The sequence below is a fragment of the Fundulus heteroclitus genome, chromosome 10 (genome assembly GCF_011125445.2).
Source record: "Fundulus heteroclitus isolate FHET01 chromosome 10, MU-UCD_Fhet_4.1, whole genome shotgun sequence".
NCBI lineage: Eukaryota > Metazoa > Chordata > Actinopteri > Cyprinodontiformes > Fundulidae > Fundulus > Fundulus heteroclitus.
In genome coordinates, this window is record NC_046370.1 from 7,589,118 (window position 1) to 7,607,178 (window position 18,061).

General features: G+C 39.0%; 1 protein-coding gene across 1 annotated transcript; it reads left to right on the top strand.

The window, feature by feature from the left end:
• Positions 1-14: 14 nt before the first annotated feature.
• On the top strand, positions 15-15,918 carry ascc1 (activating signal cointegrator 1 complex subunit 1). The gene is made up of 10 exons (XM_012853942.3): positions 15-297; positions 1,192-1,294; positions 1,387-1,484; positions 1,577-1,755; positions 1,856-1,989; positions 3,083-3,202; positions 3,286-3,410; positions 5,531-5,604; positions 8,498-8,645; positions 15,442-15,918. The coding sequence occupies exons 1-9, from the start codon at positions 186-188 to the stop codon at positions 8,612-8,614; spliced, it is 1,062 nt and encodes a 353-aa protein (XP_012709396.2). The 5' UTR covers positions 15-185; the 3' UTR covers positions 8,615-8,645; positions 15,442-15,918.
• The last annotated feature ends 2,143 nt before the right edge of the window (positions 15,919-18,061 follow it).

Genomic DNA, 18,061 nt, shown 5'->3' on the forward strand with positions numbered 1-18,061 from the left:
GCTCAGACGTTACCGTAAATCAGCCAAAAGTGACGTAACGCTATTGACGTTAACCAGCTAGCATACGCGAATAGACTGCTAGCTGGACACATTTCAAGCAAATCTTTGCATATTTTTCAGTTGATGTCTGTCTCTTCATGTTGATAATTTAGCAGAGTTTCAAATTTAGTGTTTGTAAGCTAACAATGGATGTCCTACGTCCACCGCTTATCAACATAAACGGCAGGATATATCGAAGGAACATAGTCAAAGAAGAACATTATGAAGAAGAAGATTTCTCGTACGTGGGACCATCTGGTAAATAAACTTTAAACACTTTTCTCCGCAACACTGTCTTGCATAAATATTCACACCCCTTGATTTTTTTTCCTTCACATTTTGTCACGTTTCATCCACAAACGTAAGTGTATTTTGTTGGGACTTTATGTGATAGAACACCAAAACACAGTAGAGCCTAATTATGAGATGGAAGAAGATGGATGAAACTTTTTGTTGTTGTTGGAAATCAAAATGTGAAAAGTGGGATGTGCAAAACCCAGGCGAGAGAAAGTGTGCACAAGGCAACTGTTGTTATGCATTCCAAAGGAAAAAAAAATTATAAAATGTGTTTTATGGAATAGGAGCAAAGAAATCCACAGGAAGCCTGGACCAAAGTTTGTCACAAGACACACTAGAACCCAGGAGAAATGCATTTTCCCTGAGTCCAGAAGCGTATATATATGTGGATTAATGGTTCTGATCAAACCATAATGTGTCTTAGAACGGTCCAGTCAAAGTCCAAACCTCATTCCAGTTGAGAATCTTTAGCTGGGCTTGGAAAATTGGTGTTCACAGGTTCTCCCTCATCACACATGGCTAATTTTGAGCTATTGTGCAAAGAAGAATGGCAAATATTTCATACCCTACTCATACAATTCTAAATACTCTGCAGCTGTAATATATTTTTTTTAAGTATTAACTGAAATGAAAATGCATGGCCCATTTGTATTATTTTGTACACTGTGTGCGTTTGTTTTTTGTTCACAACAGATTTATACATGAAAATTGAATTAAATACATTGAAGAGAGTGATTTGTTTATGTGGAAAATGTGAAAAGGTTTTAAGTGTATGAACTTTTATTCAAGGGACTGCAAATTACTACTGTTGATGGTGTGTTTTTACTAACAAATTCACTGTTTGTATGATTAAAGAGGGTGAAGATGTGGCAGAGGGGGAAACCTGTGATGGCCACTTCATTGAACAGACAGATAAGGGATACCGCTGTGCCGTTGATGTCCCAAGTGTCCTTTACAAGTAAGTCGTGAGCAAAATGCTTACGAGTTTTTTTTTTTTAGGGAGTGTACCGTGTGTCTGCGTGAACATGCTTTTATTTTGTTACTGTACAGATATATCATTGGGAAAAAAGGAGAAACCCGTAGACGTCTGGAGTTTGACACCAAAACCACTATCAGCATCCCGAAACCAGGAATTGAAGGACAAATCGGTGAGGGTGAACATCAAATCTTGTTGTTCTAAAACTGCTTTGTTGGCTAAATGTGTCCTTTTTTCCCCCCTTGTGTTTCTCTTGCTTTTTAGTTATCACAGGTTCCCAAAAGGCTGCGGTTTCTTCTGCAGTCACTCGAGTGGAGGTGCTTGTGGAGAGTTTCCGAAAGAAACAGCCTTTCACTCACTTCCTGTCTTTCCCTTTGAACGACGCCAAAGTTCAAGAGGGATTCCAGAAATTTAAAGATGAGGTGTTACGACAGTGTTCACAGGTGCTCCAGACAAATCCAAACAAGATGAGGTCCAGCTGAAGCAGTTGGACATTATTCCGTCGTGTGATGAGGAATAAATCATGTGACGCCTTCTTTCCAGGATCATGGAGTGTCGGAAAGCATATTTCAAAACCCCGCGAAGCTTCATTTGACTATTGGCACCCTGGCTTTGTTAAACGACGCAGAAGTGAGAAAAGCATGTGAACACCTTCAAGAATGCCAAACTTTCATCAGGTAGGGGTGTAATAAGTACATTAATAAAAATATGATCAGTTTAGAAACAAAAATTCCTAAAACGCTGAAATTGTTCTTTTAAAAGATTGATCTAAATTTTTACCCCTTGTTTTAAGCCCACGAAGAACTGGAAAAAATGTGTCTTCGTATCGGTCATAGTGTGTGCAATGACGCTATTACTTATTTGTGCTGAAGGAATTTGCTTTTGCAAAAACACTAACCAACAGGCATTGGCTTGTATGAGATAATCGTGGTATGAAAATCTTAATGTAAAAGCAAGTTTTTAACATGATCCAGTTGCTCTTGTTGCAGTCAGAAAAGCCAAGGTACTGATTATTACAGCCATAATTAGCTGTAACATTCATTTCTTGTTTAGATTTTTGATAAATGGACTTAAGAAAAAAAATTAGTAGGAACACCCTTGACATTTAGGAGTGGTTCATTTTTTTAATTATTTATTTATATATATATATATATATATATATATATATATATATATATATATATATATATATATATATATATATATATATATATATATATATATATATATATATATATATAAATTTTTTTTTTTTTTTTTTTTTTGCACAGAATAATCCTTTTTTGCAGTTCTGCTTATAAAATAATACCAGTATAACAAGCTGGTATTAGCTGGTTAATTAGTTGGGCTGTCTTCTCCAGTTGCCTGCTTAAAAAGAAAGGCCTCTGGGAGTTTCTCAGCTTTAAAACTGGGTTGGCTTGATAAGGCTGATTCTGAGTCTCCATGCCGTGACCTATGTGTTTTTTTTTGCAGCCAGAATTATTTTCCAACACTGAAATTTGTCTTTCTTGTAAGCAAGAGAGAAAACTGTAGCGGTTGTTCTTTAGCCAACCGACTGGGAGTGTGAAGGCTATACCACAAAAGCACAAATTCAGGTCACTATGACACTTTGGCGTCTGATTAAAAGGCCCCAAACAGGAATGATTTGAAAGAGAATTTTAGCTATTTTTAAAACTAACTTTTAAAAACATCTTTACATGATGTTACCGGTGGCTGCTCTGTGCCTGGTTGCCCCACAGTAACCCTCTTTATTTTTTCTCATCACACCAGGGACATCACTGAAGGAAAGCCTCTGCCCTTGGAGGTGACGGGTATAGAGTACATGAACGACGACCCCGCCATGGTGGACGTCTTGTACGCCAAAGTCAACGTTAAAGATGGATCTGACAGGTTAGTGTTTAAAAGAAATGCATGTGTAACATGTTTTCAGTGCGCCTCAGCCTGTGCTTTAAAGTTTTCCTTCTGTACCGTAGGTTGCAGATGATTGCGGACCGGCTGGTGGAGCACTTCGTCTCCGTGGGGCTGATGGTCAGGGAGTGGGACAGAGTGAAGCTGCATGGCACCGTCATGAACACGCTGTTCAGAAAGGACACTACAGGTTAATATCATGACTACACTCTTAGTCACACACTGCTCTCCATGGAACAGTTACACACTGCAAGAACAAAACTAAAATTAAGTAAGATTTTCTTGAAATGAGTGCATCTGTCCTTGATCTGAGCAGGAAAATAAGATTATCTGCCAATGGGATGAGTATTTTGACCCCTAAAAAAAGATAACTAGATCTTCTGCCCTCTAAATAAGATGATGGAGATGAGTTGTACCCATCATAAAAAGCATCTTATTTACCTGCTCAAATCAAGGACAAATACAGTCATATCAAGAAAATTTGACTTATTTTTAGTTTTGTTTCTGCAGTGCAGAACGTCTTACTTTGTGTTTGAGGAGGCATCAGAGTCACTGAACAGCCACTATGACTGCTTCTCTAATATTGGGTTTCTTTTGCCACCAAAAGCACTCTGATCAGATCAGATCCCATCTGATTGCAGTCTGGGGAGTTTGGAGATTTTTATATAAATCCGTTTCTAACTTCTCTCGTCCGCTACAATTGTACCTCACAGTTTGTAAGTAAAGTTTATCCGTATCCTGGATACGTCTGTAGCTCTTTAAAGCACTGATTTCAGCCACAGTCCACACCCTGTGAATACTCCTTAAACTCCTAAATGGGCTTTACTTCATAGTCTTCTCAGGTATCCCTTTTGCCTTTGCACCTTTTGGTACACACATTTACCTTCCTCTCACTTTTTCATTAATATTCTTGGATACAGCGCTCGGAACAACCAGCTTCTTCAGCAAGTCGTCCCCGGGATAATATTGGTCATAACATGACCGTTAGATACCATTTCTGTATTAAGTATCCCCGTTCTATTAGTTTTATCCATCCATCCATCCATCCATCTATCCATTTTCTAACACACTTATCCCCAATGGGGTCGTGAGGGGTGCTGGTGCCTATCTCTATTAGTTTTATGTCATATTCAAATTTTCTAAGAAACTTAATTTTGGGGTTTTTTATCAGCTAAAGGCCATAATAATCAACATATCGCTGTCTTTTAATGAATCTATAAATGAGCTTAACTTTTTATACTGAAGCAGTTTTTAAAATGTATTCCAATTTGTTCCGATGCCCCTTGCCTCTGTTACATGCTTCTTAACTTGATGTGAATCTTAAAGCAATAAAGACATGGGATTCTGGGGTTGCTCAAGAGTAACTTTAGAGATTATTATTTTTTTTTTATCATTAATGTGGCTCCACACTTTATAAAAAGCAGTGTTGTGTTATGAGGCGGTGTCCTCAGGAAGTGCAAGATCACATTTTCTCCACTTGATAACCGCTCTGCCTTGGCTAGATTAAATCTGTCATGAAGAGAGCAGTATCTTTCCAATGAGCTCAGAGTAGATATAAAGCGGTATTTTCTGTTCCGTCCGTGAACCGCGGCTATATTTTGCATGACCACCTCACAGGCTGAAAGTCATTTTGATATTCTCTATTTTGTCTGTTAGTTTCAGGGATATACTGTAGCCAAAGGAAACGGAGAGAGCATTAATGGAAAAGTGACCAAAAACGGTTGATCGTCAGCGATCCACAAAACATTTGTGACGCATCTTTTGTCGCCAGGGTTAGCCGTTTGTCCCGGGAACACGCTCCTCCAATGTTCCCTTATTATCCGCCGGCTCAGATGGGAACTGGAGTGACCGCCAAGCCGAGCCTCAAAACAATTAGTGCAGCTAAATTGCCCGGAGAGGAATCGGGGAGGTGCTGCTCTGTCTGGCCTCCGAGCTGCGTACGTGCGCGGAGCAGCGGGCGGCTTTCCAAGTCCGCTCTCAATGCCTTCATTCATTTTGCTCGTGGAGCCGGTCCAGAGGCGGGTTCTCACATCTGCACCGGCCTGACCAACAACACCACCGCACAAGCGAAGCGGTCCACCGCCGCTAATCTCGTTTACGACCACACCGTACAGTCCTCAGTGTTTGTTGACCTCCTCGCTCCTTATTTCGCAATATCATTTCACAAACGAAGTTACCTTGACATTCACCGGGGCGCTGGGCGAAGGAAAGCTGGAGCTGCCAGTAAACATGTTTATTGCTTCTCTGAGATAACGCATCTCAGTGTTTTTTTTCCTTTTATTGTTCTGTTTGTCTGTGGTGTTTTTCCAGTTGAAGACGCGGGTGGAGCAGGAAGACCAACCCCAAGTGAAAGAGAGGCTTTTGATGCCAGAAACATATTAAAGGTTAGAGGGATTAGTCTCGTATTACACCCAGATTCATGCTCGGTGGTCATCTGCCGTCACCAGACATCACCCACAATGATCTTTAACATGTTTTTGCTGTAAAATCAGCTTCTCATACATTTATACCAAGCTATATGGCTGTTTTGAGTTATTTATTTCCACGTATAAATGCACAAGGGAGATGCAGATACTGTATTTCTGCATCTGTAGATGTGTTATACTGTAATGCATTTAGATATATATAAAAAAATAGGAATTGGATTTTCAGCAGTGGTTGACATTTCCTCCAGTCCCATGAGGGCTAGATAATTAACAGCTCTTTAAAACCTGATCTTGTTCTTTTGGCGCAGCAGCTCGCCGCTCTGTCTCACCTCTATCAAGGGTTTCAAAATGTTCTTTGACTGGAGACACCGAGCGAAATAATACGCCCAGATTAGTGGCTGTGTGAAACGAGCGCAGCCGTTTGATCACTTTAAAGGTCACGTCGTTCCGTGTCGTTGTGCCCACACTCTTCCTACCAGCACATTCTAATGTTGGTGATTAGTTCCTCCTTTGTGCTTTAAGTGAACTTTACAGAACCTTGGAAACAACCCATATTTAATAAAAAATATATATTTTTTAGCTTTAAAACGTTAAATTTTAATGTATGTTTCATGGGGATTTCATGTAATAAACTAAATCCGGGCATACGCTGTATGATATTTTCAGTCGTCGTACTCGGATACAGCTCAGACTGTACGACTAAACCGCTGGGTTTAAAAGTTCCCAGCTCACCATATCTGTTCTTACACTGTACGGCCCGACGCTGTGATGCGATCCGACTGCTCACACTGCACGTCCAAAAGCCAGCAGAACGTATTCCTGTGTATTGGAACAGAAGCGTACTCGTGTAATCGTGACATCACCACACGCGCAGCTCGTCTGGACCTCCTGTTATTAGTAGTCTTTAGATAATGCTAAATTATTACTTAGATTGATCATAAAATGATATAATTGTATGAAAAATGTATTCATTGTTGAATATGAGAGGTAATATTTTGTGTTAAATTATAATTTAAGTTCTTTAGCCTTTTTTTTAACATACAAAACTATTTATACTCTACACCAGGGGTGTCAAACTCATTTTGGTTGAGGGGCCGCATACAGCTTAATCTGATCTCAAGAGGGCCACACGAGTAAACTCATTGCAAGATTAAATAGAACTAATAAATGTGGACTTGTTATTGATTTTTATATTAAGTTAATTTCACTTTTACACAATATATTATGAATAACCTCAGTGTTTTTAAGAAAAGTATGTGCAATTTCAACAATACTTTTACTCAGTTAAACATTTACTTGTGCATTATGCATAAGAACCGATCACAGTGATTATACAATGTTGAAAAACATTTATTCACATTTTTTGGAACTTAAAAACACTGTCCTGCATGACAAAATACATCAAACAGATAAAAATTAAGAAATGATTTGAATTTTTCCACACCTGAAGCTTAATCTGCTAATTAAAACACAGCGCCCCTCGTGGACAATATAGGAACTGCATATTTTCAATTAAATGAAGTACATGTTTTTTTCAATAATTGTTTTATCATTCTCTTCCTTTTATCTTGTCCACTTGTGAAAGTCAAATCTGATGAGCTCTTTGTGGCATCTTATTGCCACATTGCCGGACAGGACACTGGAAAAAAAATAAAAAAAAAAAATTTTTTTTTTTTTTATAATGATAATGCATTTAGCCACAGGGCCGGACTAAATTGTTCGGCGGGCCGGATCCGGCCCGCGGGCCGTATGTTTGACACCGCTGCTCTACACCATATTTTATTGAAAACATTTCTAAAAAAACAATTTTTAATATGATGACGTGTCACGAGAATGCCTAAGTACGCATATTGAGTAACAGCTCATGTGTCTCCACTCCTATCTTCTCGTCTGAGAAGAAGAAGAATTCCCCTATTTGCACATGCACAGTACGACAGGTTGGGGGAAATCGGCTCGTAGATCCGCTTCAACAGCAGGATGTGCTCACGATCACCTCACGAGGGCCGATTCAACGTCAAACATGTTTGATTTTCATCCGACCGTCCGATTCCTAATCAGGAGTTGGTCATTAAAGGCTGATCGCCCCTCGTTATCTCCTGTATATTACACGATGCACGATGAAGCTGATGGTCGGCCCGATCCAAAAATTGCTCGCACGACTAAAGAATCGGCCCGAAAAAGGGCAAAAAAATCATACAGTGCATGCCCAGCTTAATACAGTGTGGTGCAAAATTATCAAGTGGAAGGAATATAATGATGGTTTTCAAAAGTGTTTACAATTAAAAAAAGAGAAGTGTGTTTTTTGCAAAAGTATTCAGCACTCACTTTTACATCAGTACTCCTGAATAAAATCCAGTCCAAAGTGTTTTTTTTTCTGAGAACATAAATAAACTAACAGCATGGTGAAGACCAAGGAACACAGCAGATAAGGTCAGAGAGAAAGTTGTGGAGAGATTTAAAGCAGGATTAGGTCATAAAACAATAACCCTAGCTGTGATCGCCTAACGCCGCCCTGATCTACAACATGGAAAAAGTATGGCTGGCACAACCGAAAAAACCTACCAAGACAAAGGCCGTCCCCCAAGACTGACACGCATCGGAAAGGAAAGCATCCATTCTGTTAGTGAAAGCTTTTCAATTTAGCCGTTTCCTTCCACTTCCTGGTTTTAAGCTAATTTTTGTTAGTTTATCATGCCAAATCCAACTAAATACATAACTGGGAGCCGTAATGTGAAAGAGTTTAAAGATGGACGGAACAGTTTCAGTTTGGCTGATTTCTAAATATGTGTGTTGTTCAATAATAATGTTTTAAGTCTGAAAGCCTAACTTCTTTGTTTTGTTTTTCTTTCAGAAATTTGGTAGTTATAGTTTCGGGGAGTTTGAGCTGAGCGGTGTCCAGCTGTCACAGAGGTACTCAACAGACTGTAGCGGATACTACTCGTCTGCCGGGAGCATCAGCTTCTCGTGACCTTCGCCCCATCCGAGCATCATATTCTGAGGTGGGTCAGGTAGAAAAAACGCAGTTCCCCGCTCCGTCCTCTAGGTGGCAGCATATATTTGCTTTTATTGAACGTAGCTTCTCAGGCTCAAAACGTCAAAAACATCAAATATAAAATATTGCGTTTTTGATCTACAAGGGACTCAGAGGAAAACAATATGTACCTCTGCTGTGGCCATCAATATTTTTTGTCATGGTCTTTTATTTTTTTATTTTTGCAGGATCAGGGCTTGTTGTGGACTGTAAAAAGGATTTATATCCTGAACGGGCCCCATACCTGTTAGGGTTATTTTCTTTGCTGTTTTGCAGCGTGTCAAATGCGAAGTAACTAAACGGATAACGTCAAACGTCTTGCAAATACCGAAGGCGCCCCGTCCGAAAAACGGCGCGGAGAAAAAGAAAGCATCTTGTGTCGGAGAACAAAGCTGTTTTTAGCGGCTCAAACAGTCTGCCTCGGTGTCATCCTCACACCAGTGAACGTCAAAGCCCTGTGTAACACGCTTCCTTTCACCTTCGCCGAATGTGTTAATGCATCACAGACATGATTTATTCCGCTAAGCAGTCTGTCTTTTTTTTTTTTTTTATACCCCCATCTTTCTTTTTGAGAGCCCTTCCCACACAAACTGCTGCAACTTTGCTCCCACTGCCGTCTGCCGCATGTGTCATTGCATGCAGACGTCAGACAAAGAGCAGAGCTACTTCTTCATGTCCCCCCCCCCACCCACTTTCTTTCCCCTCAGCTGGTGGTTCTCTCTGTTTAGCATGCAGGGGTGTGACGGCCAAGAGTCAAATACTTACACCAGGAAAGTCTGAGTGCCCTCTTTGTTCACGACACCATCCTATCCTGCCCGTTTTAGCAGTGGTTTCGATTACTTTATTTTTGCACCTCTTCTGTCCACAGTCACTGAAATTGTGTCTCTTCAAAATGGCTGGGCTGCCAAGCTTTTCCGTCTTGTGGCATTGTCTTGGAATAGATCCCATTCATTCAGCCGAACAAAGACGCCTAATTATGCACACTCCCGACAGGATGCTTGTTTCTGGTTCAAGAGCGCACATCTAGTGTAGCACCACTTCCAGGTAACACATGTATAGTTTTTTTTTTTTTTTTTTCGCCGCCCCACTTAAGGCTGAGTAAACAGAGCTCAGGAGCACACAAAGGGAAAAGGGGAGAGGCACATCATTTGCAATTAAATTGAATCTTTAAGGGTTGTGTACTCTAGTCTCTTTCGACAGGGACATGATAGAAGATGAGTTCCACAGATATCTGCACCAAAGACTTATTAGGGGTAATCTTAAGCTTGAGAAAAGGTGCGGCGTGTTGTTAATTTAACAAAAATATGTATGTTCTGAATTTTTGTTTATTTAAATCACCATTAAAGCACATTGCTCATCCATTGCTGCACACTGACGGACAGCTGGCTGAAAGAAAGCCTGTACGTTTTTTTTCCCTCAATTACAAGACAGACTAATCTGGTTGCTTGAAAAGATTTTCAGTGACGTGAAGCAGAAGAGAAAAATGAGTCTGGCGACAAGCAGCAGCCTACTGTACGCTCCAGCCGAGCAGGTAGCCCAATTGATTATCAAGCTATTATAAGCTTGGTTACTCTACAAAGAGTGAAACAACAAAAAGGGGTATTATTATGCACAGTCAGAATTTAAAAACAAATGCAAAATTTAGTGTTTTCTTTCCCAATGCTATAGATAATTTAACTGTAATACTCCTTTTGCTGTTGCTAGCAATAGTAGCAGTTTTTTTTTTAATATTTTGTTGTTACCATGAAATTGTGGTGTTTCACTAAATATTAATTCATCCTAAGAATTCTAAAGCTTTATTTTGTGAAGCAAAAACGTCCGAGTTTTAGATTACCCCTTTTCTAACTTTCTGTAGCAGCTAGGAGAGATCACATGAGCTGGTACATAAACAGGAAGCACTTTAATAAAGCTACTGTTAGCGTCGCCTATATTACACTTTTTATTTTTGAAATTTTCAGGATATTTAGTTTGCAATATAATGTGATTGAGGTAGTTCTGACTAGCTGTTTTGCTTGCATCCTCATTTATGACAATACAATATAGGGCTGGGCAATATGGACCAAAAATAGTATCTCCATATTGTTTGGCTGAATACCGATTTACAATATTTATCTCTGTTTTTCTTTTTATTAAGTAATTATAAAAAGGCATCTCTGAATCAAAGCTTTATCCCAAATGTCCCAGGCACAATTTTTAACAAATAGCTATAGATAAATTTGAGAAACAGCTAAAAAATAACCTGCTAAAATACATAAAAATATAAAAACTTTAAACTGTAACGCAACTTAGACCATCTTAATATAAACAATATAGTCTCATCTTATACCTCTTTTTAAAAAATCCTGACAATTTTGAAGTAGCAATATCAAATCCGTGCCATAATACAAAATATTTTCTTGTTTTTATTTGTTAAGCACACATTTTCTGTTTGTAATAATACCCACTGGGCACACGCAACTGTACAATATTTTCAACATAGAAATTCATTTTTAAACGGCTATGACTAAATTAAAGTACATTTTAAGAAAGTGAGCAATAAAGTGAAGGACGTGTTAAAATGGACTCCGTTTTTTAATTATTTAATTACCAAAATTAATTTCCTTAGCATCTTTAGGTGCATTTTGTCTCATCTGTGTATAATTTAAGGGGTGATTACCAAAGGTTGTGTATCATCCAAATAATTGTTTTGTACATAAATTAGGCGCGTTTTACGTCATGGCCAGGATTGTTGTTGAAAAATGCTAATGCACTTTCTTGTAAACCACACGTAGGCACTCAGACATCATGAGCACCTCTGCATAGTATGCGATTGTTCCTTTATTTGTCACTAATCCAGATGGTTGTGGCAAGAATGTTACAGTGCAGTATGTTCAAGCCTCATGTCTCATCTATTACAGTAGACGCCAGCGATGACAACACACGCCCTGCTGTTTCTGGAAAGCTCTGACTCAAGAGTCTGTAACCATTTCTGAAAGCTTCTCAGGTCTTTATGCATTCAGCACACTGATCTGATAACTTGTCATATATCAAATATTTAAGACTTTGGTGGGATTTCTGTCACAACATGAACAATTAGCATCACTCCATCTGTGAGTTTTCGTAATGTTTTGTTGCGTATGTGAATATGGTGAAATGACTAAATCTTGTCCTCAACATCTGTGTGGTTGGGATTGCTTGTGCACCAGCCACGTTGCGTAGTTTCTGCGTCGGACACCACGTCTCACCCTAATTAGCCAGTTTGGTTCTTTCTGCAGTGTGAAGCCCCAATAAAACTGTTAAAATCCGAAGGCACGCTTGGACGGCTTTCAAAAAGCCGTATAAATTAAAGCGCTGTGTACTCTGCTTGTTCCTTTTGATCTGCAACCTCTTTCATGAAGTTCTAATGAGGCAGAAGATGTATGTTTTAATAAAATATTAGTTTGTATAGGAATATGCGCAAAAGCTACTTTCGTGTTATGCAAAAACTTTTAATGCACCGTGAATTGTTCCAGGTTTTGTCACCAGACAACATTAAACGTCAATGCATTTCATTCGAGTTTTATTCAAAAGACCAAAATAAATTTGAATATAATTGTGACGTGGAAGAAAACAATATCTGGTTTTATATCAAAACATTATAAGCAGTTGATATCGTACCTGTAGTTGCTCAATCTCTTGTTGGCTTCATTTAGTATTAATCCAGATTAATTAGGTGGTACTAGATAGCAGGGTCAACACCAAGGTGGTACCATAAACTATCTTATTTTAAAAAGCTGATGATTAAAAAAAAGTAAACCAATGTAACAATCAGTTAAATAGAATTTACTTAAAGCAAATACGTTTTAATTTTAATATTAACTGCACTTTTAATATCAGTTACTTTGATAGGAAAGACATTGTTCTGTTTTCAGTACATGTTTCACATGGGAAGATTATTGGTCGCACACCGCCTCCTGCTTCTATTTCCTGTGTAAGCATTCGTCAGCTTCTGTCTAAACAAAATACACTGACGCATTAATGTATAAAAAAGCCAAAGAGACACATATTGCTCTATACAGCTTACAAGGTGGGTGTGGCCGAAACGTGCCTGTTTGCATCAACCCAGCCAAAGTTATAGAAATCTAAAATTGTTCAGGAACCAACTGTATTCAAATAGGTTATCATTCAAAGTAGGGCAGTACGAAAAAAAATCAAAATGACAATTTATTTCAACCATAAATGCAATTTAATTTTGACTTTTCTCTGCACTAACCACAAGCAATTAACTATTTATTAATCAGAATATTATTATCCAAGAGAATTGAGTTGGACATCGATCCTTGTTGAACATAAAGTGCAACCAAGAAACAAGTCTATTGAAGAGTTTGACTGGTACTTAATGCTATGGTGAGATTCCTGAAAGTTTCTGGTTAAACTCTAAAGCTAATAATAAAATTACATTATCTCACTTTTGCAACCCTCTTCCCTCCCATGTGGAAGGCAAACCTGCTTTAAACATATTACCGGCACCTAAAGGACACGTCTTATCCATTCATTGTTACATGGTCAAAAATTGCAGACTTCTGCAATTTGGAAATTGCATTTTTTAAAGTTGCGATTATATTGCAAATGTGATTATTTGTGCAGCCCTAATTCAGAGTACTGAATTTCATTCAGGCCTCCTGCTGTTGTCCGCATCAGTTTTATGCTCCAGTCATGTTTATTGTAAATTACGGTGCAGAGAGTTTATAAATGTGCACTTCACAATAAAAGAGTTTACAAAGACGCAGAGAGGAAGCTTGTTTCTGCCATAATTAGTTACATCTGGATTATTTTTCACGTTTAGAAATGTTCCCAACCCTGAAGAAATCTGATCTCAAGCCAGTCGTGGCAGATGGCTGCTCACACTGAGCCTGGTTCTGGTTCTGCTGGAACGTGTCTTTCTGCTGAAGCGGAGTTTTCCTCTCCACTGTCGCTACGCATGCTCAACATGAGGGATTGCTGCAAAGTCAACGACACAATGAAACTGTCCACTGTTGCTGCACGTTCATCCAGACTCGATGCAATCTGCTGCACTGCAAAAAGGGAACTAAAAGTAAGTAAAATTTTCTTGAAATCAGTGTATTCTTCCTTGATTTGAGCAGCTAAATAAGACTATTTGCCAATGGAATGAGTATTCTTACCCCTAAAATAAGGTTATTAGCTATTCTGCACTTTAAATAAGGTGGTGGAGATGAATTGTTATTATTTTAAGTGCAAAAATCTTATTCCATTGGCAAATAGTCTTATTTAGCTGCTCAAATCAAGGAAAAATACTCTAATTTCAAGAAAAGTTTACTTATTTTTAGTTCCCTTTTTGCAGTGTGGGTTTCCTGAGATGGAAAACATTTGGACCAATCTGTCTGGATGATTTGAATGATTTTGTAAAGTGCCTAGAGATCACGTGTTGTTTGAACTGGTACTAAATAATGAAACTAAATACAAGCTAATTATTTTGGATCAGTTTAGGCTCAGCATGCAGACAATGCAAATGATGATGTGATGTTAACTCTTACTAAAAGCCAAACATTTTTAAGTATTTGTTTTACTTATTAAATGTTAAATAATTAGTTTAAAGAGCCGTTAAACACCTGGAATCGGTCACTATATTTTGCTAGAAGTAATATATGTGGTGGTGATGCAGAGAATGATCGATTCATAAATCCTGCTGGGAGAGTTCTACAACAGGAAAGCTATAAAAACACTTGAGCGCAGGAGTTACAGCCCTGTTGCAGGAAAAGATCCATGAGGATCATGGTTTTTATCTTTCAGTTGTATTTTCTTTTTACTCTCTCTGGCAACATGTTTCAATAGTGTCCTCAGCTCTGGAGTTCACCATCAAACAGAAACGCTGCTCCAGCAGGTATTCCCACAAGATCGGCAGGTGTGCTTTCACTCGCACAAGTAAAGCGCTAAACTCCCATCACAGGAAGGAGAAGCGATGTTAATCTGAAACACTGTTGAATGTTTCTGATGTCTTTGCATGAGGTCGGTGATTAAGCTCAGGCCTGAGCACGGTTGTGTTTTCTTTTTATTCGCGGCGTAAAAAAAACGCCGTGGATTTGCCTCAAATATTGCAAAGAGCGTTTCCCAGAGGTGACGACGTTTAGCGGTTCAAGTGTTTTTGTGAGCTTCTGTTTACTCTGTGTGTTTAATTAGAGAAGCTGCTTCCCTTTCTCCCACATCTGCTGCCGGTAGCCGCCTGCAGTGCGAAAAGCAGCCCCTTCAGTGCTCAACCAACGGTGGCAAACTGCTGCCACACTGCACCCAACTAACTTCGCAGTCTTAATAGCTGTGTGACCCACTTTGAGTCGCATTGAATCGAATCCGTGTGCATTTCTAGCCGCTTCATTTACAGTTCTAAGTCACTTGAGATTACTTATTAAACGCCTCCAGTTGCGGTTTAATCTCTCTCCTACTGTCGGAACAACCTCTGATGGGATTTTGGATCGAGGAACTTCGTCTCGGGCTAAACTGACTTTTCTCCTTCAAGCAGACTTTTTTTTTTAGTGTTTGGCCGCCTCCGACGGGATGTAACGTCCTGATAAACGCAGAGAGAAACGTGATCTTGGTCTTAGTACGTCATCGCTGCAGGTTCAAATTCATCCTGCAGTTCACAGAAGTCTTCACACCCTTGGAACTCTTAAAAGTTTTAACACGTTATAAAACCAAAACGAATGAATTTTATTTGGTTGACCAAAATGTTTTGTTGTTGATCAAGTTGGATAAAAAAAAAAGGTCAAATGTTCCCTGATTTTGTTTGGCAGGTCTTTTTTTGGACGCGGCTGGACAGAAAGCGATGCCGTCAGAAGAAGAAAGGCTTGAAGGACCAACGCCCAACAGATCCGAGCAACGGACAGGAACATGAACTCTAAATTGTTTGTTTTCCTGAATTACGTCCCCACTCCCCCAACACCCCCCCCCCCCCCCCCCCCCGCCCCCCTCCACCACAGCTTTCTGTAATCATCTGCTGTTTACCAGGAATTCTTGAAGAAATCCTCAGAGCCCCTTCATCCTGTGACAATATGAGCGGCGGCGATAAGCTTCATAGCTCATCAGGACTCTTTTGAGCTTCTTGTAAAGAGACGAAGGCAATGTTGTTTACATTTGTAATGAAAGAAAAAATTTCCAGATAAGAAAGCTTTCAAATTGTGCTGCATAACGCCTTGTCTGATGTTAATAAGGGGGAGAAAAAACAAACAAAAAAACAGCTTCTGCAATAAAAACATGTTTAGTGGAGGATAGATTGGATTCATTTATTGTGCATGTGAAGGGGGGGAGGGGGGGGGGGACGAAATGGCATCAAGTCGGTCTCTACTTAAAAACTCATTCTACAAACATGGTTCCTATCTGGATGTAAAGCATGCACAGCTGCTTTCATGCCTGAAATAAAAGTAATCCCACTTCCTGTTTTGATGGATGCCGGCAAGTCTTTGCCAAAACGATCACAAACCTGTCCGAGTCTAACATGGCATTTAGTCGTGTGTGTACATGAAAAACCGGTGAAAATACAGACTATTAATAAGTCATGCATGCATATTTTTGCAAACTTACGGCTCACTTTAATTATTTAAATTATTTAAAATTCAATTATTCGATCATTTTGACTTGCATGAAAGTTATGGAATACGATTTAATCTATTTCCAATATAAAACTGCGAGAATGTAAGAAAAAACTAAGGAAAACAAGTGGATTTCCATAGTTTTGTCCAAAATAATTGTTCTTTGTGTTTCCATGTCCACCTCGGAGAGAAACAGCTAAACATATCAGTACCGAGTTAGCGCTGCATTCTATAGGATGAAAGCAGAGCACTTATAATACTGGTGGTGGGTTTTGTTCTTTCAATACTGACTGACAAATCCTGTTTTTCCTCGTAATTCTGAAGATTTTATGAAAAATTGGCCAATTTGTTGAAATATTCTAGACAGCCTAACACACAAAGTCAAATTATACTTTATGGATCATTGTCATGTTTCCCATTAATTTCCAATCTTTCCAAGTGTATAGAATGTATTTAACATCAGGTGATTTATTTCAATAAAGTGCTTTTAAAGGCTGAAAACTCACATTTAATAACCATGCAAAACTGGCTGTTCTTAAAGTATCAGCATCAAGGTTTAGATTCGGATGCCTCTGAAATAATGTAATAGCTATAATCAGTGTTACAAACCACTCAAAGTTGTCAAATTATGGCAACTGATTACACTACAACTGATTTTAAGAGTACATTTAAATAAAATGAAAGAAAAATAGATAATTTCCAAAATCTTAGTGTGAAATCTTTCTGCTTTTTCTGCTGCACTCAACTGATTTAAAACTTGCTAGTTAAAAATACTGCAGGCACCACTGATTTATTGAATAATGCAGTGAAATGCTGGCTCTTGCTGCCTTTTAGGGCCCCTGCGAAAGCATTTCCAGCAATATTTGCAAACTAAGCAATTACCAGTGAAAATAAAGCTCTTTGTGGTTGGATAAAAAAACCACCTAAGAAGTGCTGCAGTATTCTTCTTTAAAACAAATTGAACTTATTTAAATTGCAGTACCTGGTAAATTATAATCAAACCACTTTTGAACTTTTTCCCCCGCATATTTTGTGACATTGCAACTACAAACAACATATTTCTAAAGACATACTGCATCCAGACTACAGCTGAAACCATGAGTCTGAGTAAAACATTTATTACAAATGCTTTACAAATACAAGGAATGTAAAAACATTCAACCTTACTCTCTTCCCACCTTAGACGCTGATCAGGCAAAACAGTTAAACCCGTCAGAGTCTTTGGCAATTTTTGTGCCTTTCTCAATCCTACAAAGATGCTTTCTAAAGGGATTTAACAGCTCAGAGTTTCAAGGAAACACGTTATCTCTGTGGGTCTTGCTCTTTAGGGATTCCCTCTGGGAATATTTATTGCTAAGGTCAAAAGCAAAGGTTTCTCTGTAACATTTAAATTCACAAAGCGTTGAAAAAAAAAAAAAAACATGAAAAAATTACCCAATTCAGCCGCGCCATCATTAATCATCAACGTTTAGCATCACACTTTGGTTAATGCACCCTTTTAACTTGTCACCGCCTGCAGTTTATATTTTTTATGTCCGTGCTGCTTTCCTCTTAAGAGATATTTCTCCGCTTGTCCTTGCTTCCCTGTTCTGCAGCTCTGCAGGCTCATATAAAAAAGAAGCCACTGCCATGTCGACAACTTTCACGCAAGTGTCAAGAGTTGGTTCTGCCAGCCAAGCAGCACGACAGAAATGCGACCCTGGCCCGGCTGCTCAACCTTGGCCAATACGGGGTAACCTTAAACTGAAATGAATCCGGACAGGGAGGGCGCTGGATTCGTTTCAGCGTCACTGGGGAGGAAGAGGAGAGAGGAGGAGAGAGGGCA

Bases quoted from the DNA above. Each gene is read 5' to 3' on its own strand.
- ascc1 (XM_012853942.3), top strand. From the start codon at position 186: ATGGATGTCCTACGTCCACCGCTTATCAACATAAACGGCAGGATATAT. The intron at 1,295-1,386 runs GTAAGTCGTGAG...GTTACTGTACAG, and splicing joins GTCCCAAGTGTCCTTTACAA to ATATATCATTGGGAAAAAAG. The intron at 3,203-3,285 runs GTTAGTGTTTAA...TCTGTACCGTAG, and splicing joins GTTAAAGATGGATCTGACAG to GTTGCAGATGATTGCGGACC.